Source organism: Ips typographus, linkage group LG9, assembly GCF_016097725.1.
Source record: "Ips typographus isolate SLU linkage group LG9, UJ_Ityp_2.0, whole genome shotgun sequence".
Taxonomy (NCBI): Eukaryota; Metazoa; Arthropoda; class Insecta; order Coleoptera; family Curculionidae; genus Ips; species Ips typographus.
This window is the reverse complement of record NC_138430.1, coordinates 9315703-9341250: the sequence shown is the minus strand read 5'-3', so window position 1 is coordinate 9341250 and position 25548 is coordinate 9315703. Positions and strand designations below refer to the sequence as shown.

General features: G+C 34.9%; 8 protein-coding genes and 1 long non-coding RNA gene across 13 annotated transcripts in view; 4 read left to right on the top strand and 5 right to left on the bottom strand.

Moving 5' to 3' along the window:
* Positions 1 to 7607, top strand: part of LOC145734192 (homeobox protein six1-like) — a 36047-nt gene extending 28440 nt beyond the window's left edge. For all 3 annotated transcript variants that reach the window (XM_081987409.1, XM_081987407.1, XM_081987408.1), the window contains exons 3-5: positions 1383 to 1623; positions 2011 to 2272; positions 6775 to 7607. In XM_081987409.1, the coding sequence (XP_081843535.1) occupies positions 1383 to 1623; positions 2011 to 2272; positions 6775 to 6979 (708 nt within the window). In that variant the 3' untranslated portion in view covers positions 6980 to 7607. The remainder of the gene's footprint in view (positions 1 to 1382; positions 1624 to 2010; positions 2273 to 6774) is intronic.
* LOC145734196 (uncharacterized) lies at positions 7526 to 8569 on the bottom strand. The gene is made up of 3 exons (XR_014179378.1): positions 8251 to 8569; positions 7709 to 7747; positions 7526 to 7643 (listed from the first exon to the last, which is right to left on the bottom strand). It is a non-coding gene; the product is annotated as an uncharacterized LOC145734196 (long non-coding RNA).
* Positions 8570 to 8672: 103 nt separating this feature from the next.
* Hou (GID complex subunit 8 homolog protein Houki) lies at positions 8673 to 10250 on the top strand. The gene is made up of 4 exons (XM_081986116.1): positions 8673 to 8899; positions 8968 to 9164; positions 9222 to 9419; positions 9512 to 10250. The coding sequence occupies exons 1-4, from the start codon at positions 8788 to 8790 to the stop codon at positions 9692 to 9694; spliced, it is 690 nt and encodes a 229-aa protein (XP_081842242.1). The 5' UTR covers positions 8673 to 8787; the 3' UTR covers positions 9695 to 10250.
* A 128-nt stretch (positions 10251 to 10378) lies between these two features.
* On the bottom strand, positions 10379 to 11539 carry Nup35 (nucleoporin 35). The gene is made up of 2 exons (XM_081986114.1): positions 11380 to 11539; positions 10379 to 11321 (listed from the first exon to the last, which is right to left on the bottom strand). The coding sequence occupies exon 2, from the start codon at positions 11319 to 11321 to the stop codon at positions 10446 to 10448; it is 876 nt and encodes a 291-aa protein (XP_081842240.1). The 5' UTR covers positions 11380 to 11539; the 3' UTR covers positions 10379 to 10445.
* Positions 11540 to 11697: 158 nt separating this feature from the next.
* On the top strand, positions 11698 to 13305 carry TrpRS-m (Tryptophanyl-tRNA synthetase, mitochondrial). The gene is made up of 8 exons (XM_081986113.1): positions 11698 to 11869; positions 11925 to 12092; positions 12145 to 12299; positions 12357 to 12464; positions 12519 to 12640; positions 12695 to 12846; positions 12897 to 13015; positions 13065 to 13305. Exons 1-8 carry the CDS (start codon positions 11810 to 11812, stop codon positions 13282 to 13284), a joined length of 1104 nt encoding a protein of 367 aa, XP_081842239.1. The 5' UTR covers positions 11698 to 11809; the 3' UTR covers positions 13285 to 13305.
* Positions 13306 to 14577: 1272 nt separating this feature from the next.
* LOC145733346 (uncharacterized) lies at positions 14578 to 18085 on the bottom strand. 2 transcript variants are annotated; one of them, XM_081986109.1, is made up of 4 exons: positions 17832 to 18085; positions 17645 to 17782; positions 16519 to 16919; positions 14578 to 16373 (listed from the first exon to the last, which is right to left on the bottom strand). In XM_081986109.1, the coding sequence occupies exons 1-4, from the start codon at positions 17939 to 17941 to the stop codon at positions 14683 to 14685; spliced, it is 2340 nt and encodes a 779-aa protein (XP_081842235.1). In that variant the 5' UTR covers positions 17942 to 18085; the 3' UTR covers positions 14578 to 14682. The 2 variants fall into 2 exon arrangements, with proteins under 2 accessions (XP_081842235.1, XP_081842236.1); XM_081986110.1 differs by lacking the exons at positions 17645 to 17782; positions 17832 to 18085 and adding an exon at positions 17222 to 17616.
* Positions 18086 to 18253: 168 nt separating this feature from the next.
* Nelf-E (negative elongation factor E) lies at positions 18254 to 19201 on the top strand. Its single transcript, XM_081986115.1, has one exon. It carries the CDS (start codon positions 18335 to 18337, stop codon positions 19148 to 19150), a length of 816 nt encoding a protein of 271 aa, XP_081842241.1. The 5' UTR covers positions 18254 to 18334; the 3' UTR covers positions 19151 to 19201.
* A 175-nt stretch (positions 19202 to 19376) lies between these two features.
* Positions 19377 to 21029, bottom strand: LOC145733347 (ammonium transporter 2-like). Of its 2 annotated transcripts, none has more exons than XM_081986112.1 (3): positions 20814 to 21029; positions 20572 to 20760; positions 19377 to 20471 (listed from the first exon to the last, which is right to left on the bottom strand). In XM_081986112.1, exons 1-3 carry the CDS (start codon positions 20950 to 20952, stop codon positions 19414 to 19416), a joined length of 1386 nt encoding a protein of 461 aa, XP_081842238.1. In that variant the 5' UTR covers positions 20953 to 21029; the 3' UTR covers positions 19377 to 19413. The 2 variants fall into 2 exon arrangements, with proteins under 2 accessions (XP_081842238.1, XP_081842237.1); XM_081986111.1 differs by having other exon boundaries at positions 20536 to 20760; positions 20814 to 21025.
* A 609-nt stretch (positions 21030 to 21638) lies between these two features.
* MCU (mitochondrial calcium uniporter) overlaps positions 21639 to 25548 on the bottom strand; it is a 33413-nt gene continuing 29503 nt past the window's right edge. The window contains exons 3-6 of the mRNA XM_081986129.1: positions 24926 to 25232; positions 24739 to 24871; positions 23538 to 23741; positions 21639 to 23483 (exon numbers count right to left, since the gene is read on the bottom strand). Coding sequence (XP_081842255.1) covers positions 23202 to 23483; positions 23538 to 23741; positions 24739 to 24871; positions 24926 to 25232 — 926 coding nt within the window. The 3' untranslated portion in view covers positions 21639 to 23201. The remainder of the gene's footprint in view (positions 23484 to 23537; positions 23742 to 24738; positions 24872 to 24925; positions 25233 to 25548) is intronic.

Genomic DNA, 25548 nt, shown 5'->3' with positions numbered 1-25548 from the left:
TTGATGATTTGACAACATTGCAAACATTTTGATAATTGTTAGCTTGGGAACACTGCAATCATTTAATTTGATGAAAATGGTCGATTTGGCAACATTGTAAACATTTTATATCAAATGAAGATAATTGTTGGCTGGGCAATATTGTAAACATTTCTTATTAAATTATAAAAATTGTCAGTTTGGCAACACTGTAAAATTGAAATTATCTATTGTTTTTACAAAATTTTATGATTTGACAACATTCAACATTGCAAACATTTTATATCAAATGAAGATAATTGTTGGCGTGGCAACACTGTAAAATGGAAATTATGTTTTGTTATTTCAAAATTTGATTATTTGACAACATTGCAAACTTTTTATATTAAATTAAAATAATTGTCAAATTGGCAACACTGCAATCATTTAGTTTGATAAAAATGGTCGATTTGGCAACATTGTAAACATTTCCTATTAAATTAGAAAAATTGTCCGTTTGGCAACATTGTAAACATTTTCTATTAAATTATAAAAATTGTCAGTGTGGCAACACTGCGAAATGGAAATTATGTTTTGTTACTTCAAAATTTGATCATTCGACAACATTGCAAACTTTTTATATTAAATTAAGATAATTGTCAGTTTGACAACACTGTAAAATTGAAATTATCCTCTGTTTTTGCAAAAATTTCATGATTTGACACATTGCAAATATTTTATAATAAATAAAGATAATCGTTAGTTTGGCACCATTGTAATTGTTTGTTTTGTTGAAAATGGTCGATTTGACAACATTGTAAACATTCCGTACTTAATTAAAAAAATGTCAGTTTAGCAACACTGCAAAAAACAAACGATAGTTTGTTTTGACAAAAATGGACGATTTGGCAACATTGAAAATATTTCATATTAATATAAGATAATTGTCAGTTTGGCAACACTGTAAAATTGAAATTATCTTTTGTGTTTACAAAATTTGATGATTTGACAACATTGTAAACATTTCCTATTAAATTCAAAAAATTGTCAGTTTGGCAGTAAATTTTGATACTCTGCACGCTCCTTTTCTCTCCTCCAAGATTTTTCCTGTGATAACTTGGAAATTTTCATATTTAAGACTCTGCAGTGTTGGTTAATCAGGAATGTAAAATTTATGGAAATTTTTTGGTAAATTTCCAAATAATTACCACTTTTACATCTCTGGTGGTTAATAACCAGAAACCAGTTTAGTAAATTACAGAACTATACCGTTTCGATTTTGACATTTTTCCAAACCGATAAGTCACGTGACTGTGCTCTCCAGTTTAAGGCACTCAACTTAGCTGAGAGCTGTTAGGTCACGTGAATACTACTATTTAGTCTTAATAATGCTAAAAACAATACCAATTTTGGTTTCGTTTCAGGTTTTACAACAAGCAGGAAACGTCGAACGTTTAGGCAGATTCTTGTGGTCTTTGCCAGCCTGTGATAAACTCCACAACAACGAATCAGTGTTGAAAGCAAAAGCCATCGTGGCCTTTCATAGGGGCAATTTTAAGGAACTGTACAAAATACTGGAAGGGCATCAGTTTAGCCCTCACAACCATGCCAAACTGCAAGCTTTGTGGTTGAAGGCCCATTATATTGAAGCTGAAAGGCTTAGAGGTTAGTAGTTTACAATGTCAGTAACTATCAGAATCAAAAAAGTGACAATTAGGCATTTATTTACCCTTAAGGACCGGTACTGTCACTTCTGAGCTGGCTTTGAATTTTAAAATGAGTTGTGCAACAATTTTCAAAATGACAATCATCAGGATGCTAATTTTTGAAAGCAGGGAACAAGATTCTCAACAGAAGTGCTGTTAGAACGTGATAATGGCAGATTCCTGTCACATTCTGCATACCTTTCTCTTGATAACTCCCTTAAAGGAATTATTAAGAGAAAGGCCTGTAGAATGTGACAGGAATCCGCCATTGTCAGCTTCTTCTGTCACGAATAGACACCCTCGTAGTTTAAATTGAACAAACTTACTGGCTACATTCTATTTATAGGAAGACCGTTGGGAGCTGTGGGAAAATACCGTGTCCGACGGAAATTTCCCCTGCCAAGGACAATTTGGGACGGAGAGGAGACTAGTTACTGTTTTAAGGAGAAGTCGAGGAGTGTTCTGCGAGACTGGTATTCTCACAATCCGTATCCAAGTCCTAGAGAGAAACGGGAGCTCGCTGAAGCTACTGGATTGACCACTACTCAAGTTTCCAATTGGTTTAAGAACAGAAGACAGAGAGATAGGGCTGCTGAACATAAAGACAGGTGAATTTTTGGTTTTATTTTTATAATTGAAATTCAAAAAGGTATTAGTTTGTTCTTGATTTCTCTGCTGTCAAAAATACACATGGAATAAATGAATTATGAATACAATAAGAGATAAGAAAACAGTGATGGTTTCAACTATTAACCAGATGCATCAACAACCTTCAGCTGTAGTACCTCCAGGACATGAACGTATTGCAATGTATTATCAACTGGTTCATCATTTGTCAAAATTATTTTAATTAAAAGTAAAAGACCACCATCAACGGATGGGTTTGACCTCTCAATTTCATTTGAGGGCTAGAACGGAGAAGGGACCCGTTCAGTCGGTTCAGCAGGAGTCGAATTTCACCTGCGGGTTGCCTCCGTCGTCGACAAGAAACTTGATACGCGGAAAGCGGTCTTGATGCTTGGCTAGAAACCGTAGCAGGAACATGTTGGGGCTCATTTATGTTTTCACTTATTACCTTTTTGCGTTATTACCAGACTAAAGTAGCTCAAAACCGAAGGTCAAATGGAAATTAATTTCGGATATTTTGTCAAGAAGAATTAATGCAAAATCGTGAATATCGAAAAAGTCGATGGGACAAAATCGGTCTTTGTTTGCACAAGCATCAGCCTGGCGATGATGGCGGCGACGGAGGGCGGCAGAGAAGTGCGGTGGCCGCCGAGAGAGGATGTTTGAACAGGCTTCGTTGTTTTGGCGAAACCCGACACCAAACCGACCGGCAACTCCCCCGTTTGCCTGCAAACAATATAGGGTTTCAAAATGTTCTCGGTCTGCGGCTTTATACCGGGCGATTCCATTTATTCTGACAACGACACGAAAGCAAATTGAACAATATTGTGAATCCCCTCCGCATCAGAGAATTAATTCAATAAAAACAGTTGCAACTTAACCACAACAAAAATTACCCTGAAGATAACTTACTAAAAGTTAACATAGTAACACTGTTAAACTTCAATTGAAATATTTTTAAAGCAGCAACTCAAAAACTAGGTTAACGACTGGCAACTAATAGACAAAAAGAAGGTGTAAATTCTTTCAACAGTGCGGTACTGTTTCAAAATATGGATCTCTGGGTTAAATTTAGCCGGGTGACTAGCCAGACCGAGATATTCGATCCGAGTAATAGATTTAACTGGAAACCGAGTTCCCCTACATTTTTTTTTGATCCAGTTAGACCAACTAGTCTTTTGTAACATGAATTTTGCTTAACTATTAGTTTGTTGTTGGTTGAAGAAAATGCTGGTTGATTCCAGTGTATCAGCCGCGACAACTTGCAAAGAAATCGACACTGTTAACCGCAATGTGATGGTGTCAATTACACTTATAAGAAGTGGCATTGGATTGAGTAACATGATACGTCTTGGGGTTACTGGTTTCGGTTAGTTTAAGAAAGGTCTTTTCGATTTTATCCCCCAAACTTAGTCCAACTATGGAATTTAGTTTATTTTTTGGTCTAGCATTAGAACATCCTTTCAAACAACTTGTTTTCTTCTATACATTGATTAACACTTTAGATAGAACAAACCTTGGTTCACCCTGTAGAGAAATAATCACACGGTTCTCGGAAATAGTACAGATTGGAAAAGGCTCTAAAAAGCAATTTTTATCTGCCTTCGGAACTTGCCAGCCCCGACATCATTCAGGAGATGAAGTTCAGCAGACTAAGATGGGCAAGGCGGCTGCAAAGAAGCCAAAACGATCGCCTAATAAAGCAGGTATGGGAGGAGGCACCAATAGGAAAAAGACCACTGGGAAGAGATCTGGTTATCCTTGGTGTAGACCAGCAAGAATGGAGTGAGATGACCCACGACCGCTCCAGGTGGAGGCAGATAGTCAAGGCAGCCAAGCCTGAGTTGTAGTGCTACGGAGTAGTAGTAGAAGCCTCTGAACTATTCGAAAACCCACCAGAAGCCTCTGGGAGCCATTTTAAAACTGTCAAAAGCCTTTAAAATATTTTTTCACTTACTTATACACCAAAAAACCAGACTTTTACTCATTTGAACTACTAGAGGCATCTAGGAGACATTTTGGCTATGCCAGAGGCCTCTAAGCGCTTTTTAATACTGCCAGGAGCCTCTGAAATGTTCATTACTCATTTAGAGTGTCCAGAGAGCTCTAGAAGACATTTTGCAGCTGTTAGAAGTCTAAAACGAGATTCTCATGATTGGGACAGAACAGATTATTGACAAAGGCAAGCTGACAATCATATTCTGTATACTCTTGATAACTCTTTTCCATAGTTTCAAGGATACCTTTGAAGCTTTTTAAAAATTATTTAGTCATTTCGAATTTACCAGAGTCCTCTAGGAAACATTTTGGCATCTGAAACGTTCATCACTAATTTAAAGTTTCCAGAGCCTTCTAGCCTGCACATTCAAGATGGCAGAGAAGTAGAAGAGGTGACATTTTGAAACTGCCAGAATCCTCTAAGGGCCTTTGGTCGATGCAAGATGCCTTTTAAATGTTTGTTCACTTAGAGTTACCAGAAGTCTCCAACTTTTGTATTGAGTATGGTTCTTCCATCGTAAATTATAGGATTTTCATCGCAAATTATTTTTCCTTGTACTATAGAAACCGTAATCTAATAAACCTAAGATGATACGTTAATTTACCTTTTTTTTGGTCTTTTTTTACTATTAGTTTATTGAACGAATTAAGCTTTAGTTTACGTCATTACTGCTAATTTAAACGAGTTCACACGTAGAATCTGTTAAGAATAGTGTTAAATTAAATAGAGGCGAGGCAAAGACGGATTGCCTATACATAAAGCATATCATTAAGCTGACACATTAGTATCTTCCTGGAACGGCGTTTAAATAATTCATAACGTGGCTACTGGTTTTTACTTTCATCAAGAGTTTGTGTTTGGTTTGATTTTTTTTTTGTACTCTCAGTGAATCGTTTTGGAGTTTTACCATCTTCTTCTTCTTGTGGTTCCTATCCGTTACGGATGTTGGCAATCAGCATGGCGAGCCTAACCTTGTTTACGGCAATGCGGAAGAGTTCGGTTGATGTTTTTCCGGTCCACTTCCTGAGGTTATGCAGCCAAGATATTCTTCTCCTTCCTGGACCTCTTCTTCCATTGATTTTTCCCTGGATGATTGTCTGGAGTAAGGAGTACCTGGAGTCGTTTCTCATGATGTGGCCCAGATATTGCAGTTTTCGGATCTTGATGGTGTTCATAATTTCTTTTTGTTTATTCATCCTTCTTAGTTTTCTTACTTAGTTTTTTAGTTTTACCATCAGTTTAAGCTAATTTAAAATAAATCAAAATAAAGTGCCATATGTGCTGAAAAACAATAATGGTTCAAGGAACTTCGGTTATGTGTTGGCATGCCGTACCGAAAAACGAGAGGTCGCTTTAAGAATGCTTTAGCGGAATTTGGTAAACACATGTGCACCACTTGTCACTTTTGACTCCCCAGGGTGTCGGAATGCCTCTGCTAGAAAAGGCTCTAATAAGTGTTTGTTTAACCGTTGATTTGCTTAACTGTCGTATTTACTACCGAGCCCTTTTTCAGTGGCGTGTTAGAAAAATTGTCACCCCCAAATGAGTTCTGACCAAAATTTTAGGTGTAAAAATAACAAAAAAATTGTCATTACCTCAACTTAAAACCTAAAATTTACACTGATGCGTATATTTTTATAGTGGTCGAATTTCTATTTCTAGTTAGGAGGTATCGAATGACGATATTAGCTGGACCTGGAATCTGAGAATAGATTGCCAGCTTTCTATTTTAAACGAATCTCATAATACGATACCGGTGCCAGATCATATCATTTTTGCGCAGTTAAAAACCATACGGCTTTGTTTAAAATTGCGCCGTTCCACTCAAAAATTATTAGATTAACGTCAGAGGGTGGCACATCAGTTTCCCATGAAGTTATCGACCCTAATTGCGCTAATCAGCGACGTGAAGTAAACAAGCGATGCACATCCAAAAGGGATCACGTTACTTGATGTGGAAACCCCGCAAGTTTTACTAGACGCCCTGGGGGAGTAGAAAAAGGGGATGACAATCCCTTATTGTTTTCCACTTTTTTACTTTGTTATCCACAATAATTAACATAAAGATGTTTCACAAATAAATTTCACAGTAAATGTTTGTTAAAGTTGTAAGATTTCACTAAAACTCTCCAATTTGCAGGATTTTTACGTAAGGAAATAGTTCCAAAACAGCTTCTCGTCACATTTCTCGAAAATCCTGCTCGTGGAGCTCTGAAAAGCATGTATTATGAATCTTAACTGATTGTACTAGTTTTAAAAAAGTTTTGAAATTTGATAGCTTCATCGAGAAGATTTCGACAGTTTCCAAGTTTATGGCTGATGATTGAAAATGCCTAAAATAAACAAATACACGTTACGACTGTCCAAAATTTATACTCATGGACCTATAAATTTTACAGTTTTATGATCAGTTACCATCGTTGGGGCAAATTTAATTATGTGCCTGTCATACTTCTAAAGCTACAATTAATTATTTTGTTGCAGCAATCAAAGTATCAGTGATAAACCGCACATGGACACCAGTGGTTCGGAGAGCGAATCAGAAGGTCATCCAAAAATGACAAACTACACCGCATCAGCAATGGTGGCGCCACAACTGAATTCCTACCCGACCCTCGGCGCCACTGGAATGGGCCAACCCTTATACCAAGCCCCAGGCAGTATCCTGCACGACTACCAGACTTTGTGACAGTGGCTTACGGTACCTACAGACACGATCCACAACAATAGTTGTAATATTTAGACGAAAAGCATCCGAGATGTGCTGTAGTGTTGTTTCACTTAAAACTGTAAAAAAATGGCTGTAGTAGGTTCGGTTTTACGTTCATTCAAAGTGATTGTATATTCCTGTTGAAGAAGAATGGATACAGGCATTTATACATGAAACGTATACGTAGTATAGTAATGCAAATCCATTGTAAATAATAATATAATTATTATATTTATAAGTTGAATGTCCAACGTTAAAATATTTTGCACTCTAGTGTACAGGAAACATGCTGTTTTATGGCATCCAGTCGAAAAGTTGCGACCCAAAGATTATAAAGCAATTTTCTACTGTTATCCATTAAGTTTGCATATTAGACACCCACAAAAATCATTTAATTTTTTATTATAATAATATAATATTATTTAATTTAAAGTTGTAATTGTAACACACCATCATCACTTCTACTAGTTCCATTTATCAATAGGCGGTCAAAAGTACTTTAAACTTTAAGTTGTAACTTTTTGCTGTTGTTTTTATTTTGGTTTTTTTTTGTTATGAAATTGTTTAATAAAATTTTATGATGCTGTAAATAAAGTGATTTTAAGTATTACGTGTTGCATTTTTTGGCTAGGACAGGGTGTTCCTAAAATGTGTGAAAAAATGCTACTCCAATCTTTTTTAGGCATATGACGATATAACCCAACTTACCTTAGTCAAAAAGTTGATATTGTCGGAGATACAGAATGTCTCAAATACAGGGTGTCCCACGTGTTCTTTAAGTAAATTTGAGTCAAAAATGTCCTATAAACATGGGTCCGCAAATGCTTCCTTACCAAGATATGATTTTTTTTAAATTTAATAGTGTTATTTTGCCAAAAAGTGCAATGCTATAATAATAATTGTCTCTAGTATATTAAGAAGTATATTAAGCACATATGAAGAGTTTAGTGTATGTAGAGAAATCACATACCAGAGCTGAACTGCTTCGTGAAATTAATAATATCGCTGGACCTAAAATAACCACCGTGTTGGGAAAAAATGGGGAAGGTATCAGCCACAGGTTTTTTCACAGTAGTAGTAATTTTTTTGCTAAATAAAATTATTATTTCGGAATTATTGTAGTTTACGGCACAATTTTAAAAATTCCTATCTTGGCAAGGAAGCATTTGCGAACCCATGTTTTAGGACATTTTTGACTCGAATTCACCTAAAGAATATGTAGTGAAATTTTGTCCCTTTCCTCGCGGGACACCCTGTATACAATTTAGATTTTTGTAAATAGTTGGCTAGGGGAGAATTTGAAAGGTGAATAATTAAAATCTGATTTCATTTTTATTGTAAAATTTACAGAGCGCTAGATCTGGAACCTTACACATATCTAAAACGCCTTAACTGTTTTAACATACTGTATTAAACAAAAAATGCTTAAAAATTAAATTCTGGACTGAATGGCTGGTTGCATAATTGAAAGGGAATTGGTATATAAAAGACGTATTTTACCGTCAGTGTTTACTGGAGTGTTTAAAATGCCTGTCTCATTTTAACCTATTCTGATGAAAAAGGATGGCCTATGTTACTACAATTTAAAACTCAGGTTAATACTGCCGCCAAAATACACCTAAAATTATGTGACAGTCAATTGCCGTCTGTCATTAGTGTTAAAACTGTCAAGTCAAACAGAACTATCAAAATCAAACATTTTCATCATTTTTCTATGGAAGCAGGGATAATTAAACCCTAACAAACATTTGTATTTTTATCGAGAAAAACAAACAAAATAAGAAATAATGGGTGAAACGCGTAAATCACTAAACACAAACGAGTGGATTACGATACTGGAAGATAGCTGCGTAGCACGCAGTAACATGAACAAGCTAGTAATGAACTACTTGGTTACAGGTACGTTTTGATACGTTTGTTTATGTTGTCTCAACCATCTTCCCAAATTTATCTTCTCTGCATTGCAGAAGGATTTAAGGAAGCTGCCGAGAAATTTCAACAGGAATCAGGCATTGCCCCATCAGTTAATCTGCATTCACTGGATGATAGGATGCGTATTAGAGATGCTATTATGAATGGTAGAATTCAGGAAGCTACTACTTTGATCAATAAGTTACATGCAGAATTGCTAGACAATGACAGATATTTATACTTTCATTTGCAGGTATGTAACTAAAAATAAAGTCAAGCTGTTTTTGTTGCTGACTGTTTTATATTTCAGCAACTACATCTTATTGAATTAATCAGAAATAACCGCATAGAAGAAGCATTGGCATTTGCGCAAGGCCATCTTAGTGAAGCAGGTGAAGAAGATGAATCTGTACTAGTTGAACTGGAAAGGACCATAGCTCTTCTAGCTTTTGAAGATCCTTTAAGCAGTCCATTTGCTGATCTTTTGTCACCTGCACATAAGCAAAAGGTAAAGATCTTGTAAGGTCATAAAGTGTAGCAATAAAAAGCTGATTGAATTCACTAGTCTACGAATTTCTTAACTAAATAATTGTAAAACAGGTAGCAAGTGAAGTAAATGCTGCAATACTGAAAATGGAACATCAAGAAACCACCACATCAAAGATATCCACATTATTGAAACTGATTTTGTGGGCTCAGGAAAATTTGTCCAACACTAGTGCTATTTACCCTAAAATGACCGACCTGGCTACTGCTACAATTTCTAGTTCTGAGTCCTTATAGTGTATGTGGCCAGCAGCTTATGCAACAGACAATGAAAGGACAGAGCTTCCATCCTTTAATTTATTTATGATGCCAGAAATCTGAGATATCTACTATGTAATATCTTCATTCTTCATTGCAATGAAAAAACTGGTTTTGGTATTGTAGGAAATGAAATTATCTGTATATACAACTGTGACTTGGTTCAGTTAGTCTGATTTGGATCTTCTTATTACTATTGTTGAATTTAAATTTTTTGATGTAAAAATGTTTTTAGATATAGTTTGTATACTTCTTTAACTGTAGTACTAAACTAAAAATATAATAATCTTTATGTACTAATAGCTTTTCTGGTTTTTTACCATTTTATTAAACTACATTTTCAGTAAAAACTTCTTGGTCTAAGAAATGACTAATCTGTATATAAAATTGTGACTTGGACTTTTTGCTCAGTCAGTGTGATTTCATCTTCTATTACTATTGTTAAATTCAAATTTTTTGGTGTAAAAATGTTTTTAGATATATTGTGTAGTGTGTATTATTAAATTAAAAATATAATAATCTTTAAATACTCAAAGCCTTTTTGGTTATTTGATGTCACAAAAATATTAAAAGTTCCACCCTTTCCACAAAAACAATTCAATAAATTCTCTTTGAATAATCTAGCTGAAATTCAATTTGAAAAGTTTAATTAAAACACATCTGCAATAGTAACACTGTAATTATAAAGTACAAAGCAATATCAAAAAAGGAATAACAATAATCAAATTATCTACCATCCAAACACATACTCCATTGCTTTACTAACAATCCCTGTAGATTTCTGAGGAACATTTTGAGCAGGAACTACAGTATTGGAAGAAGAATGTGGTGAAATAAATGAGTGCCTCAAAGACCGGGCTCTCATTGGTGAAGCCATAACCCCACTATTCTCTTTGTTCTCCTTAGGGTAGTACAACTGCACCCCAATCATAATATTACTATTTAGACATTTTCCATTTAGAGCCAAGGCTCTGTTAACTTCACTGAAATTACTGAACTTTATATGGACCCAGTTACCTTGTACAGGCACTTGTTTATCAACAATAACTCCACAGTTTGACAACTGAGAAAGTACCACATTTAGCAAACTAGGAGGAAAACCAAAAGCAGTCACCCAATGAGTGTTGAGGTGTTGTTCCATTCTTGTAGAGTTGTTATAGCTCCTGCTTGGGGCAAAGGTTTCTTCACTAGGAATAGTAGGATGAATTCTGGATATGCTTTCATTGAATAACCCTGGTTCATTTGGATGCACTACAGTACTGCTCAAAACTGGACTGGTTACCCTTTTGGCTACATCAAATGTGTCAAACAAACCAGTTGTAGGTGGACCCGACTTCTCCACTGGTTGATAGGGTGAAGGAGAACCTACAGATGACTCAGCAAGGGATTGGTTGAACAGTTTCTGTCTTAAACTCATTGATTCATTGACTGTGTTATTTTTGAAGGAACTGGGCGTTTTGTTGCGGCCAGGCGATATGTTGGGGTAAAGGGTGTTGTTAGGGGTGGATGGCGGTAAGTCCCCTATTAGGAAGCTGGGTAAAAAGTTTGAGTTTGCTCCTGGTGATGCTGGACTCGAAGGTGCACTTCCTATATTCATTGGCTCCATCTGAAAATCAATATAATGTGCTGTATAAGTGCTTATAAGATCTTCACTTATCTAGTACCGTAGTAGAGTATAGTTGAATAAGCCTTTAACAGTAGGAAAAGACCCAAAACTTCTAAAACCGTTTCCCTTAGGATTTAAAACAAATGTTTTGAAGTTTTGATTTGATTGATGTCTGCCTAATGCCAAAATTTATTCTGAACAGTTGATCACGAGGACTCAACGACCGTTCTTCATAAAGCCGTCACGTGACCAACAAACAACAGCTCCATAGAGCGAGCAGCGTGTTTTTGACGTCACGATGACGCAATTTGGCAAAACCATTATTTGACCAACTGTCAAATTACGTCATTCTGATGTCAAAAACGCTCTGCTCGCTCCATGGTGCGTGAAAACAAATACGGCCAGTGAATAGTGACAACTTAACCCCACATTTTTATTTAAATTAATGTTATAAACTAAAACTATTTTTATTTTTGCTTTTAAAAAGGATGTTCCTCAAAAGGGCTATACAAAGAATTAAACTACATCGCAGCTATTCAGCGCAAAATGTAATTCTTTTAAATAATGTATGTAATACTTGTGCAAAATTGCTTTGCTTTGTAGCTTACAAACCAGACCTATACTGCAAGGGTGTTTTCAGGAATCCAGCCAACAGGCTCAATACATTTAGGTAATTACCTGGGTGCTATATCCCAATGGGTTAAATTACAAAAACAAAATGAGAATTTGATTTTAAGTATAGTTGACCTACATTCTATAACCTTACCCCATGTAAGTAAAGGAGTCTTTTATAATCCTTTTGTCTAGTATAAGTGAAATTTAGGATCCGAAAAAACTATCCAGTAATATACTGGAACTTACTGCCACATTGCTGGGTTGTGGATTGGATCCTAGCAAAATTATATTATTTCAACAGTCAACTGTACCAGCTCATGCTGAATTATGTTGGTGTCTAGGGTGTATATCCACAATGGCCAGGTTTAACTTTCCAAACAACAAACTACTACAATTAAAAAAGGATTAATCACATTTCAGATTAGCTCATTTACCCCAATATAAAGAAAAATCAGCCAGTTTAAAAAACATACCTCTTGGACTATTTGTTTATCCAGTTTTACAGGCAGCTGATATTTTGTCATACAAGTAGGTAAGGTAGAAACTAAACAGAAAAGGAGGGTGTGTATGAAAATATTGTAGAGCCACTCATGTTCCTGTTGGTGAAGACCAAGTACAACAAATTCAGCTGTGTCAGGAATTAGCCAGAATTTTTAATCACAGGTTTGGTGAAACTTTTCCAATCCCTCACACTGTGATAACCTGTAAGTGTCCTTTAAAAATTCTTCAAATAATATGCAAATTGAATGATTTTTCAGCTAGTGAATATGGGAGAATAAGAAGTTTAAGGGATCCTTCTAAGAAAATGTCCAAGTCAGACCCAGATGAAAAGAGTAGGATTTGTTTAACTGACTCTCCTGACACAATAGTAAAGAATATTAAAAAGGCTGTCACTGATTTTACTTCAGAAGTATGCAATAGTTAATGGGTATTAGTGGCACTAATAATAAAAATTTGAAGGTAACTTATGATCTAGACAATAGACCTGGGGTATCCAATTTGATCAGTATTCACTCTTTTGTTACTGGCAAATCCATTGATGAGATTTGTAGGGAGGCTGAAAATATTGACACTGGAAAGTAAGTTGCAGCTTATTTCAGGAGGACCGTCAACTAAATGCCTTTTCAGGTACAAACTTGTAGTAGCTGATGCTGTAGTAGCCTACATACAACCAATACAAGAAAGGATTTCACAGCTTCTGAATGACCAGGGTTATTTACTGGGTGTGTTGGCAGATGGGACGGAAAAAGCCTCTGTTATAGCCAATACAACTTTAAAGGAAGTCCACGAAAAGTTAGGTCTAACTGTCAATTATAGGGATAGTAAGAAAGTGTTGTTAGAAAGTTAATAAATTATGTGTCAGTGTTAATTTTTGGAATTTTACTTTTCTTCAATGACGTAATTTTTAGCATCTGTGTTTCTTGTATATGAATGATTTTCAGGAAAAAGATGGTCTAATCAAAAACATTGTTATTTACTGTCACTTGGACCTGAAAAATGTTATAGTGCTTTTTTTGTACTTATTTCACTTAATTTAAGGTTTTTTTGTATAAATATGCCCTTTGCTGTGCATTGGAACCCTTATAGAGCAAAATAAAAATTTGCCAAAATTGCACTTTTGACAAATATTGCATTTTATGATTTTTTGAAAAATCGTAGCTCTTTTATTTAGATTCGCAGGAAATTCGTTCCTACGCCATTCGAAAAAGCGTAAAAAATACTACAAAATGAGTTAAAAATGGCCTCTCTAGCTCCTCATGTTCCCGAGATATTGAATTTCAAAAAGTACCTAAAAAACCTCTCTAGTACCCCCCCATTCTTTCAATTTCTTTGAAAAGTAAAAAATTTTAAAGTGCTTTTTTTGTGCTTATTTCACTTAATTTAAGTTTTTTTTGTATAAATATGCCCTTTGCTGTGCATTGGAACCCTTATGGAGCAAAAAAAAAAATTGAAAATTTTGACAAAAAATGGCATTTTTCGAATTTTTGAAAGGTTCAAAGTGGTTATTTCCCTTAATTTGAGGTCCTTTGGTATAAATATATCCTTTGCTGTGCATTAGAACCCTTATGGAGCAAAATAAAAATTTGCCAAAATTGCACTTTTGACAAATATTGCATTTTATGACTTTTTGAAAAATCGTAGCTCTTTTATTTAGATTCACAGGAAATTCGTTCCTACGCCATTCAAAAAAGCATAAAAAATACTACAAAATGAGTTAAAAATGGCCTCTCTAGCTCCTCATGTTCCCGAGATATTAAATTTCAAAAAGTACCTAAAAAACCTCTCTAGTCGAGACAAATATGCCCTTTGTTGTACATTCCAATTTTTGAATCACTGTAACTTAATTTAAAACAGTCAGTAATTTTAGTAAAATATGGTTAATTATCAAGCTGTGATTTATGTTAATTTGTAGTTTTTTTTTCAAATTTTAAAACTAGAAACAGAATTCTTTATTCAATTTCGTGTATTTTCATCTTGACGCCATTTAAAATGTGTAAAACTTTGACTATACCTAGTAAAAGACTTATATTTAAATTCGGTCAACCAATGCTGTGTTTAGGGTTGAAATAATAATTAATTAGTTACCAACTTTTCAAATATCACAGAATGTAATGTAAACCAAAAGACACATGAAAGTAAGTACCTTAAAAACGATTTTTAATAAAAAAAAAACATTTTTACAACTAAACATCTTACATAAAGTATTTACAATAAACATTTTTTACTCAAACAACAAATTACACTTCTAGTCAGTTTCTCTTTCTCCAGACAGGTATTTACACAAAATATCAGGTTGAACGAATTTAATATTGTAGGTGTTGGCAGTTAAACCAATCCAGGGAGGAAATTCATCAGTTCCAGATAGGGGCCATACAATATTGTTTGTCAGGCTTGATTCCTCTAAATTAATGGCAGACCACTGGTTTTTATTAACGACTAAAATCGGTTTGGAAACGTCTACTGAACTCTGGAAATTCCGTAGGGTTGTTATGATTTTTAAATGTTCAGGATTGTTGTAAAATTCCTCAAGAGTGTCCAGACACTCTTTGGTGGTGGGTTCCTGAGAAAGGTCAACGTAGCAGGGAGTATTGAATTTAACGTCGTCTGGTTGTTCACTTTTAATATCGCACAAGTTGATTTTATTTCGTCTGTTTGGTTTCAGTGGTGGTCTGCCAGGTTTTCTTTTACCTGTATCCGTATATTTTTTTGGTCTTCCTGGTTTGCGTTTAACTGATGTTGAGGATTCAAGTGTCGGTGTCTCACTCATTTTCCTGCGTTTGGGTTGATTGTCTTCATCTTTTAAAATAACGACTTTCTTGGTAATCAACAAATCACTTTCTAAAGTTGCTGCATCCTGATCCAACATTTTTCGTATCTCATTTTGTTTTCGTCTTGCGTTGATAGAAGACATACTGTAGCAGTGGTCTTGTAGATTTTCTTTTATGTTTGCTCGTGGTTTTATAGTTGAATTGCGACTGCGTTTTACATTCTTACTATACCGTTGCATTACAAATGTATCTCCAATTTTAGTGTTTCTTTTAAAGTTATTAATATCACCTTCGTCTCTTTTTAAGGACAATTCCAACTGATAAACTAACAATTTAGTTTTGTTTGCGCACGCAGCGGCTCTGGCTACATCAGCTCGGTAAAATCCCAATCTTTCATAGTAGGAAAAACCTTCCAAGTCCCTTTTCACATTATGGCGGTACCTCCAACAGCGGAATTTCGGGTCTGTTAAGGGATCATAATTCTTAACTGGAGGTTTTGCTGGTTTTTGCTCTTTTAGTGGTTTCTCTATGTTTACTAAAGGTTTTTGTTCAGTAAGCTCGCCAGGATTTTGTACACATACCGCTCCAATTCCGGGTATATTAATGGAAACGGAACCGTTCATTTGCTTGAAAAGCTGTAGAACATCATTAGGTATCACCAAATATTTTTTACGTTTCGGTTCTGAGTTTAGAGACAATTCGAGAATATTCGAAGAAGCTAATAATTTTGAGGCGTCTTGTAGTGCAATTTTTTGAACTAGCAAAGGTGGTGGAGTTACTTTACTTGCGATAAATTTACTGCGAGTTGTATTATTACTCTGTTCTCCTGATTGACTTAACATTACAAGTGGTGGTGGCTTTTCCATTATTGCATTCCCATTTAACTGAACACCTGGTTCAATTTTTATAGATGTTTTAGTAGCATTTCCTGTTACTGTTGAAGGTTTTTGAAGATAATTTGAGGATTTATTGGACATCTTAGGTGCAGAAGATGGCTGTGCAACTTTGCAACACTCAACCCTTTTACCCTTAAATCTTTGTATGTCATTTTCTGTATAATGTGTCCTGTGACTGCTCAAAGATTTACTTTGATAAGGCTTTATTAACAGAGGATCCAACAAATTAGGTTTCTTTTCTTCCTGCTGCAATGATCTTAAATCAGTTTCATCTGTGAAGAAAGTTGTAATTGAAATTCTTCACTGGTCAACAATTAAGACAACATATACAAATTAAATAAACACTACATTAAATAGCAGATTATAGTAAAGTATCCAAAATTAGCAGTTGCATTGTAATTAAATATGAACACTTACCTATAAATTCAATGGAGTTATGATCATCAAATTCAGCGGTTTCGGACGCATCATCCGTAGCCGAATCATCCACAGCATCATCAGTGGCAGAATCATCATCAATGAAGATTTCCAAATTAGTCTGAGTTTCATTGCAGTCTCCCTCACTCTCAGAATCGACAAATACCGTTTCAATTTGGGGATTATCTTTTTGGATCGACTCTATGGTCTGTCTTAGCATGGTTGAGATGCTTTGATTTCTCAAATTATTAATATTAGTCGCCTCTGTTTCAGGCAAAAAGATAGTCTCAAAATCATTTTCATTTAGTGGTGTTTCAGTCCATTCAGTGTCACATTGATTATCCATCAGTAAATTTGATAGCTCTAAAGGGTCTGCTTGCAAAGAATCCGTTGTTTCTTCACTAAAATGAGTAAGTGTTTAAAAATTGTTAGATATAATAAGATGAAGTTTTGTTTCCTTTACTGATGTAGAAACTAGAAATATAAAGGTCATTTTAACTGTAAACTACATCATCAATTGGAAATCATGTGACCAACTGTCAAATTACGTCACGTGCACTGGGTGAAGTTAGACCTTGTTTACACAACAATACAAAATGATTACACAGACACAGCTGTAATGGCATTATTATTATTTTTATTTTAAATTAACTGAACTGAATTTGTTTATTAGATTTACTTTAAAAAATTCTAAAATACGGACCTGTAGTGGAACTATGAGGGGTGAGGGAATAGAAAAGAATTTCTTTCTTTATCTCACTTTTGACTTGCATGTCCTACTACAAGTCTGCCTTGTTTAAATGGGTTTCTATCTCTATTAAGTTACATAACTACTGGTTGACATATGGCAGATATTACAAGGTTGACAAATGATGTAATGAATGACATACTAAATACCAAAAACACATAACCTATAGAAATAAAAAATATTGCTCTCTCTTTCTTTAGTTAAACAAACTCTAATTTGTTATTGATGTCTTTGCAGTGTAACTTTATTCTGTTTGATTTTATATACAATGAGACAACTTTTTGCACTAAACACCAGAAATAAATTTGTCACTTTATTAACATCACAAATAAAATAAAAAAATATCTTTCCTCTGTAAATTCAATGTGCAATACTTACTTTTCAGTGAGTAGCAACTGATCATCACTATTCAATACTTTAACCTCCTCACAGACAATATCTGGTCCATTATCCTGAATTCCTTCTGAAAAGTGGCAACTACAAACACAAGCACCAGGGCCAGGCTCATCAGTTCTTCTACAATAATATCAATAATTTACTGGTCATCAGTCCATCATCCACTTACTTTAAATTGGTAATCCATTTTTTCAGTTCATTTGGTTCTTTGGGGAATGCAAAAAACTGACACCCTTCTCTCTCATTATGAGAGCAACTTGACACCCAGCACACAGCCATGGTGACTTACATTTATAGGAAATTAATATCAGAAATTTCCGAATTTATAAATAACAAATTAAAGAAAATTGCTATGTTTGTTTGGAACACTAAACAGTAAACTTCTCAAAATTGAGATTGATATACACAATGGCGGGTCGCGTGTGGAAATAAGTCACTAATGTCATATATGATAAGCAAACTCTAACCTCTAAAAGTTTTGGTTATCACGTGACGTTAACTGCATTTGGAAATACACAGGTCACGTGATATCATGTATCCGGCCAACAGAGTTAATGTCAGTTTTGACTCAAGTGACAGTCAGCTGTCCTATATTATTTTTGTTTACTTGTTAAAAACACTATTTCCCTAAACATTAGTTTACTAGCAAAAATTTAATTATAAACAGACAGTATGGTGTATATACATTTTCCCGCAAATTTTACTGAAGAGGAGTTAATGCTCCAGGCTAAATATGCTAAATTGAAGAAAAAGAAGAAAGCCCTAACTGCCCTTAAAGCGCCTAAACCAGAGCCGGAAAAGCCCGCGGTGCCTAAAAGACCGACCGAAGCCCGAGACGCCAGAGAAGTTGCTAAAAAACTACTTAAATCGGGTGCAATACATGCCATAACAAAGCAGCACAAACAACCAGAACACGGATTTAAACGACCCAGAGGTTTGGAAAGAAAACTGATATCAGAGAAAACGGTTAGTGGTTACCAACCATTTTCCTCAATACAAATGGAGGACGGACCGGACAATCCAGAAAACAAACCCCCACGCATCAAAAACCTTTATGACAACTTTGAGAACGTGCGAGAACGCGACGAACGTACAGTCATTGAAAAACCAAAAGACAAACCGGAAAAACCACGTACGGGCAACACGATATACGTTTCCGGTTACAAAATCACTGAAGAATTCCTTAAAAAGCATTTTGCCACCATGGGAAATATCATCAATATTTCAATGGAAATTGAAAAGAACAGGGGATTTGTCACATTTGACAAAACAGATGCTGCTGACAGGGCAATAGCTGAAATGGATGGTAGCATGGTGTCGGGTATTCAGTTGCAAGTGTCACTTGCAAGACGCCAACCACAAATTGAGCCCATTAATGAATCAACATCATCAGTTGCTTGGACTACATTAGCATCAACCAATTCTCAAAAAGGCAGTCATAAAGATAAAAGAGATTTGGTTATTTATGATGATATTTTTGATGAGTAGTGTTTGATTGTGTAATAATAATTATGTAATTTAATACATAAGAAAATTTTATGTAAAGGTATTATTATATTTAAGAAAATTTAATAAAAATTATTTGAAAAAAATCCACACACAGTCATCTTTGGAGATTATTTGTATCAGATTTTTAGATGAGAGCATTTTAAACTCAAGTAACATATTTACATTTGATAACTACATAAACTTGATTTAAAAGAAAAAAATCAGATTCCAAAATGTAGCCATTTATTTTAATTCTTAAATTATTACACAGCTGTAAATGAGTTCATCTCGTTCCGATTCCGTTCTGGCGACAGTTCCTTGTCTTTGCCACTAATCATGAAAATTCTATCAAAATATTTCTTCCACGGCAGCCTTCCGTACAATATTTTTGCTCTCTGATGGTTAGCTTTTTCAAAGTTATTTTTCAAAAAACCTGTGGCAAACAGAATGGTAAATAGAGATGAAAATATGATCATAGTGATCAGGAGGATGACTAATAAACAGAGAAACTGCCACAAGAGGTGAGTGAATTGCAATCGGACTGAGATGGACAGACCTAAATTCTCGCCGGATCCTAAGAACGGTGGTAATAGAATACTAATTGAACCACAAATCAAGTAAATGGCTACTATATTGCAGCAGTCCTCCAATGCTGAGTAGTGAATGAGGTTTGAGGTTACAAAGAAGATTAGTGCACCTCCACAAGCAATTCCGAAATTAATTGCTGGAGAGTAGATGTCAATTCCTGAGGCTACAGTCACTAACCCAGCTAATCCACCTTGTAGACATTTGACTATAATCCAGTAAGTGTAAATGTCTCTGGTTAAGACCATTAAAACCAAAGTCACCACTAGAATACCAGCTCCCATCGCCATTAAACTGTTAACAGACACCTGCCCGATATAATCTCTTACAGCGTGTCTAGCCTCATATGCCGCAGTGGGTAAATTAAACCCGATTTGTCCGATAATGATAAAAAAATAGCCCGTTACTATTCCGCTGGAATACTCGTGTCCAAGGGAAAACTTGTCGACATCTTTGAGTTTCATAATTCGTCTGCCCAAGAACAATGCGCCTACCAGACCAATGGTAGCAGCAGGCACGTGAACTACCAAACTTCCACCGTAATCTTTGATTCCCACTCGTTCTTCAATTATCGTTACCATGGTCATCCAGCCAAATTGGCTCCAGCACCAACACATGAATACGGGAAGTAGAATGGAACTTGTAAACAAGCTGATTAGAAGCATTGGTATTTGGTGTAAACGTGCCACTACCATGCTTGAAGATATTGCAGTTCCGTAAAGACACGAAGAAAACCCTAAAATAAACAAATTATTTTACACATTTAATGTATTACAAAATGTATTGAACTTAATATGAACCTAATGCAGCAGAGCTGAGATCATCATTTCGATTACCGATATATCCATTGTAGTTGATAATTCCATAAAACGTCTTTCTACCAAAAGATAGAAAAAAGCCCAAAAATGCGTATCCGAAAATTGACGTAGCTATTTCGAATATGTTACGAAAAATGATCATATAAGCATTTTCCACTGGAATGCTTCCCACTTGCACCAATATAAAACCCACTCTTAGGAGAAGAACTAAAAATATTGAAGGGAAGTTTTAGGGATGCAACTATAAGTGTAATTCTTACTAGATATTATTCGTATGACTGATGTTACAGAGTCACCTGCCCATATAGGATGTTGTGATGTTGTTCCATTAGTAAACTCCAAGATGTTTTTCGGCTCGAGGTATTTATTAACTGCAGTGTCCTCGAAATAAGCCATCATGGCTTACATTGTAGACAGTTTTCAAAAATGACAAGCGAGAAATGCCATTTAAATGTTCAGCTAATACAAATAAGGTTTAGTTTACATTATTAGGTAAAATTACCGTGTTGTTTCAATAACATCAAATTTTTGAAATTATCCATATAAAATCAACGGTAAGAAGAGAAAATTAATTCTTCATATGTTTGGCATTGAAAAACTTTCTATATATCTACTTTTATACAGGGTGATTCAGTACACCAAGTACCCAGTTTGCTCTATAAACTATATCCCGGAAATGCGCCTTTCATGAAATACAGGGTGTTGAAGTTTTATATAAAAAAAGAAGGTTGCCAATTTTACGAATAGTCAATTCTTTACTCCAACGTTGCAGAAAATGCATTGACGTCGAAGGACACTATTTTGAACAATTATTATAATTTTTTATCAAATGTTTAGTTCTTTGTTGCTAAGAGACCTTTTTCCTTTTATTTTTATAAAAAGCAGTGGTGTACCTTTTTTTTCTTAAAATTTATATTAATTGTTATTTTAACTGTATTTCCTGAAAGACGCATTTCCTGAATATAGTTTATAGAGCAAACTGGGATTATTTTTCGACGTAGAATACGTGGTTAAAATTCGTGTATTAAAACCTGAAACACCCTGTATAAAGATTATTAGTAGCAGGTGAAGAAAAACGACAAGGATTTATTGGCAACAGTTTTTATTTACTATATGTACACTCAACAATAAATTATTTATTCAAAGAGCCTAACAGTAGTAAAATTTCGAAGACAAAAAATACTATTAACTAAAAATAAATAGAAATGTACGAAAGTCGGCATATGACAGAAAAATTAAATGAATTTGCTACTTAACACTGATGCTAAGTCTACATGTGCAGCATTGGCGTAAATCTCAGAACAGTGGATAGTTATTGTGATTGGTCAAGAAAAAGCAGCAAGCTTTTTTTAACTAATCACAAATTACCCACTCTGCTACAAACACTGCACATATGAGTCATGTTACTAATAATACTCATTTTTGGTAATAAACTTGTTATCTGAGTATATTTTGGTTGAAGTATAAATTAAATAGAGAAGTAGGAAGAATCACCGATAATAAAACGTACCTATTTGAATTCGAAGAATCTGTTGTTCTCACTAGAATATCACAAATGTAGTGATTTGAAGAAAAATGAATTACTTGAATAATAGTAACCAACCTAGCTAGGAAAACTTGACAAAGTCGTCTCCGTTCTAACGGAAGACTAACAACGCAGGTCAAACCTGAAATGTAAATATGCAAAAGTTTTTGAAGCAATTTTTTAAACCCCATTCAGTAAGAATATATTTTACGATATATATATGAAAAATGATTGTTATCAAAGTTCTAATGATAGAGAAACAGCGCAAAATCACAGCAAAATGTGCGGTTTGATACAGTGCATTCGAATTATTCTTATTTAATACACGAAACTGGTCGTTTAAATAGTAGACATACTAAATGTATACAACTTTTGAGCTAAATTGGATTAATGGTGCGTTACATGAAACAAATTGTAAATGACAAAGATGCAGAAAAATCAGGACGGACTACAAGTCTAGAAAATGACTGAAAACGTCAAAAGCATGACGCAATGATGGTTTCTACAATGCCAAATGATGCTCTGTATTAATTAAGACTAGTCGCGTTTATCATATAAATTAGCATGGGATGGACTAGCCTTAAAATGTAATTGCATTGTTAATAATTATTATGCATTGCACTGCTTTTATTAGTCCCATTTTATTCCATTCCATCAAAAGACAATCCATTCTTTAGAGTTTCAACTGGCACTTTTTAGAAGGTTCTCAATAGCATTTAGAGGTATGTAATAATGTAATAGACAGGTAAACATTTTGAATGTGACAAGTACTCTAGTTCATAATGTTGACTTGACCATTGATGGAACGTTATACGAAAATATCTAGTAAACTAAACATCATTGGTCGTTTTTGTGTAGTGTTCAAAACCTTATTGCTTCAAATACAACAACCATTTCAAGCAACTTTCTAGGTCAACCTATATGATAATGTAACAGAATTGAATAACTCACAAACTTTTAAAATTATTACAAACATAAACAACCCGAGTTCATAAAGTTGCCAAACTGGATAAATGAACTAATTGAACAAGTGTAGTTGACACTTAAAACCCAAGGAAAATCAGAATTCCACCTAATTAATTGTCCAAAAAAATAATGTGTCACTTACGCATATACTTCTCGGTTATTTTGGATCCGTTTTAGTTTGTTGTGCTGTATCAGCAGGTGGTTGTTCAGTTGTAGTATCACAAGGTTTAGCCAACTCCTGAGCCGAACCATTAACTGCAGCTGCTTGGTGAGGCAACTGAAGCCTCAGAGGATTCCTTAATTTGTTCAATTTGTGTTCGACTTTTCTAATTTGATCTCGCAGCTGATTGTACTTGGCCAGATCCACTCCGACCTTTTTGGCTTTCTTGTGTATGGTGAGCAGATGTTGTCGATCCCTTACATCAGCTAATATGTACTCCTTGCAAAATACATTTTATTAATCTTTATTAATGGTGGTTTTAAATTATGGTACCTCTTTTGTAAGAACGTAATACGCGTACGTAGCCATGACAGTACCGTAAGTAACGAAGTAGGTGACGGGTTCCATAATATCCCAGGAGTATTCCCACCAGGTCAAACGGGCTAGAATTCCAAATTGGACGGACATTAAACCTAAACCAGCCCAGGCTAACCAGTTACTTCGTTTGTGCGCGACTAACTCGATTTGGGTTCTACCCTGAAATTTTATACATAATTAAAAATACAGTAAAAGTCTAATGGCATAAGTTTTAACCATAATCAATAGCAGTAATCTAGTTCAATAATAACAATGATTGTTAAATAATAATGTAATAACAATACATAATTATAATATTGACCTAATTGAAATCACCTTACAGTCTGCATGAATAGTTAAAATTTACAATCTTGAGATACGACTTGATCTTTAAAGAATCGCAATTTCACCCCGGAAAGTAAATATCTAAATGATGAAGCCCCATTGCAGGCATTTCTTGTACTTGGCTAGGAGCCAAAAGTCTAAGGCTTTGGCAGAATATCGATATTGGTCCTAAAGGGAGTCAGCCATAAAAACGTCTTAAATAAAGTTATTAAATACTCTGTTTTTGGGTAGTTGTAAAACCTTATTTCTCTAACAGGCATTCGATTCAGTGAATTTACTTTGTCGATTTAAGACTTGAAAATCCACGTTAAATCAAAATCTTTCTGACGGAAATATCACGAATTGATATATTTCCCTAAGGAATAATGTTTTGATGCCAACTTTATTAAAAAAAAAGAAAGTTCTCAGAATAAAAATTGAGATATGGAAATTTGAATTGTCTTAAACGACAGCAGCTCTGCTCAAAAGCAATAAAGAAGGAACATGAAACAATTCGCACCAGATCTTGGGACATGTTCAACCTAGCTCTTGGCGAATATTAGAATCCAGGGAGTTTCAAGTCGTATAAATTTCACGTTGGTATGAATAAGTCACTCTCGATGCGACTGCATCTCTACTGCAGTTTTGTAAAGATATCAACTGACTGTTAAATAACTCAATTTATATTTAATGTGTAAAGTAAACAAAATACTGCATGTAAAGACTTTGAAATGACAGTATAATGCATTTCACCTCAATCTGATTTCAGAGAACTTCCTACTCGAAAAGTTCTAAGGCAAAGTCAATTTAAATAGGGTAAAAAGGTGTGTTAAACTGTACTTTTAAAACTTACTTCTTCCAGAGGCTGAATCTGCTGCTGTAAAGTTTCCAGTTCGAGCAAAAGCTCCTTCTCCTTTGTCATTTGATGTTCCTGAATGTTCATGGCTTCGTACAGTCTATTTACTAAGTCTTTAACGTCGTGAAGCCTAATAAAATGGAAGCATTAACGGATGTGAAACACCACTGTGATCTTAACTTACTTTTGGATTTCTTCACCACTCAGTCTTTCGGTTTTGGGCGTATTTACATTGTAACAAAAATCGTTGATTATCAACTTAAAATCGTCATCTAGAAGCGTTTCTATCGTATTGGAAGATCCTATTCGAGTGCCGTCTTTCGACTTGCACACTACCCTGTCGATGCCTTTGTCTTCTCGTTTTAACATCTCTAAAAAATCTCCCACAGTATTTGAGATCGGTTTTAGGGTGAAACTGCATCGTTCTTTCCGGCTTGGTAATGGTACTGTTATTTTTGGTAGGCCTTTGTGGTATTCCACGGTGACTTCAGCTGCAAAAAAATTGATTCATTTGATGATTGTATAATAACTAACTTATACACTCACTACTGCTACTGTGAGAATATGGACTACTTCTGCCTGATTAATATTTATGTGAATTTTCTTGCAATTCATACTACCCGCAATATTAGTAAAACGCTCTATTCTTTATCGATTTGTAGTGCTTGTGAAGCATCCACATACGGATATTTGAACATTGTTATACCTTCTTTGAGGCGTAGTTTAGCTCTAACAAAGGATATTTTGATAAGCTTATCTTGAGTTGACTGAATAGAGACCTCTATTATCGCTCCTTATTTATGCAGT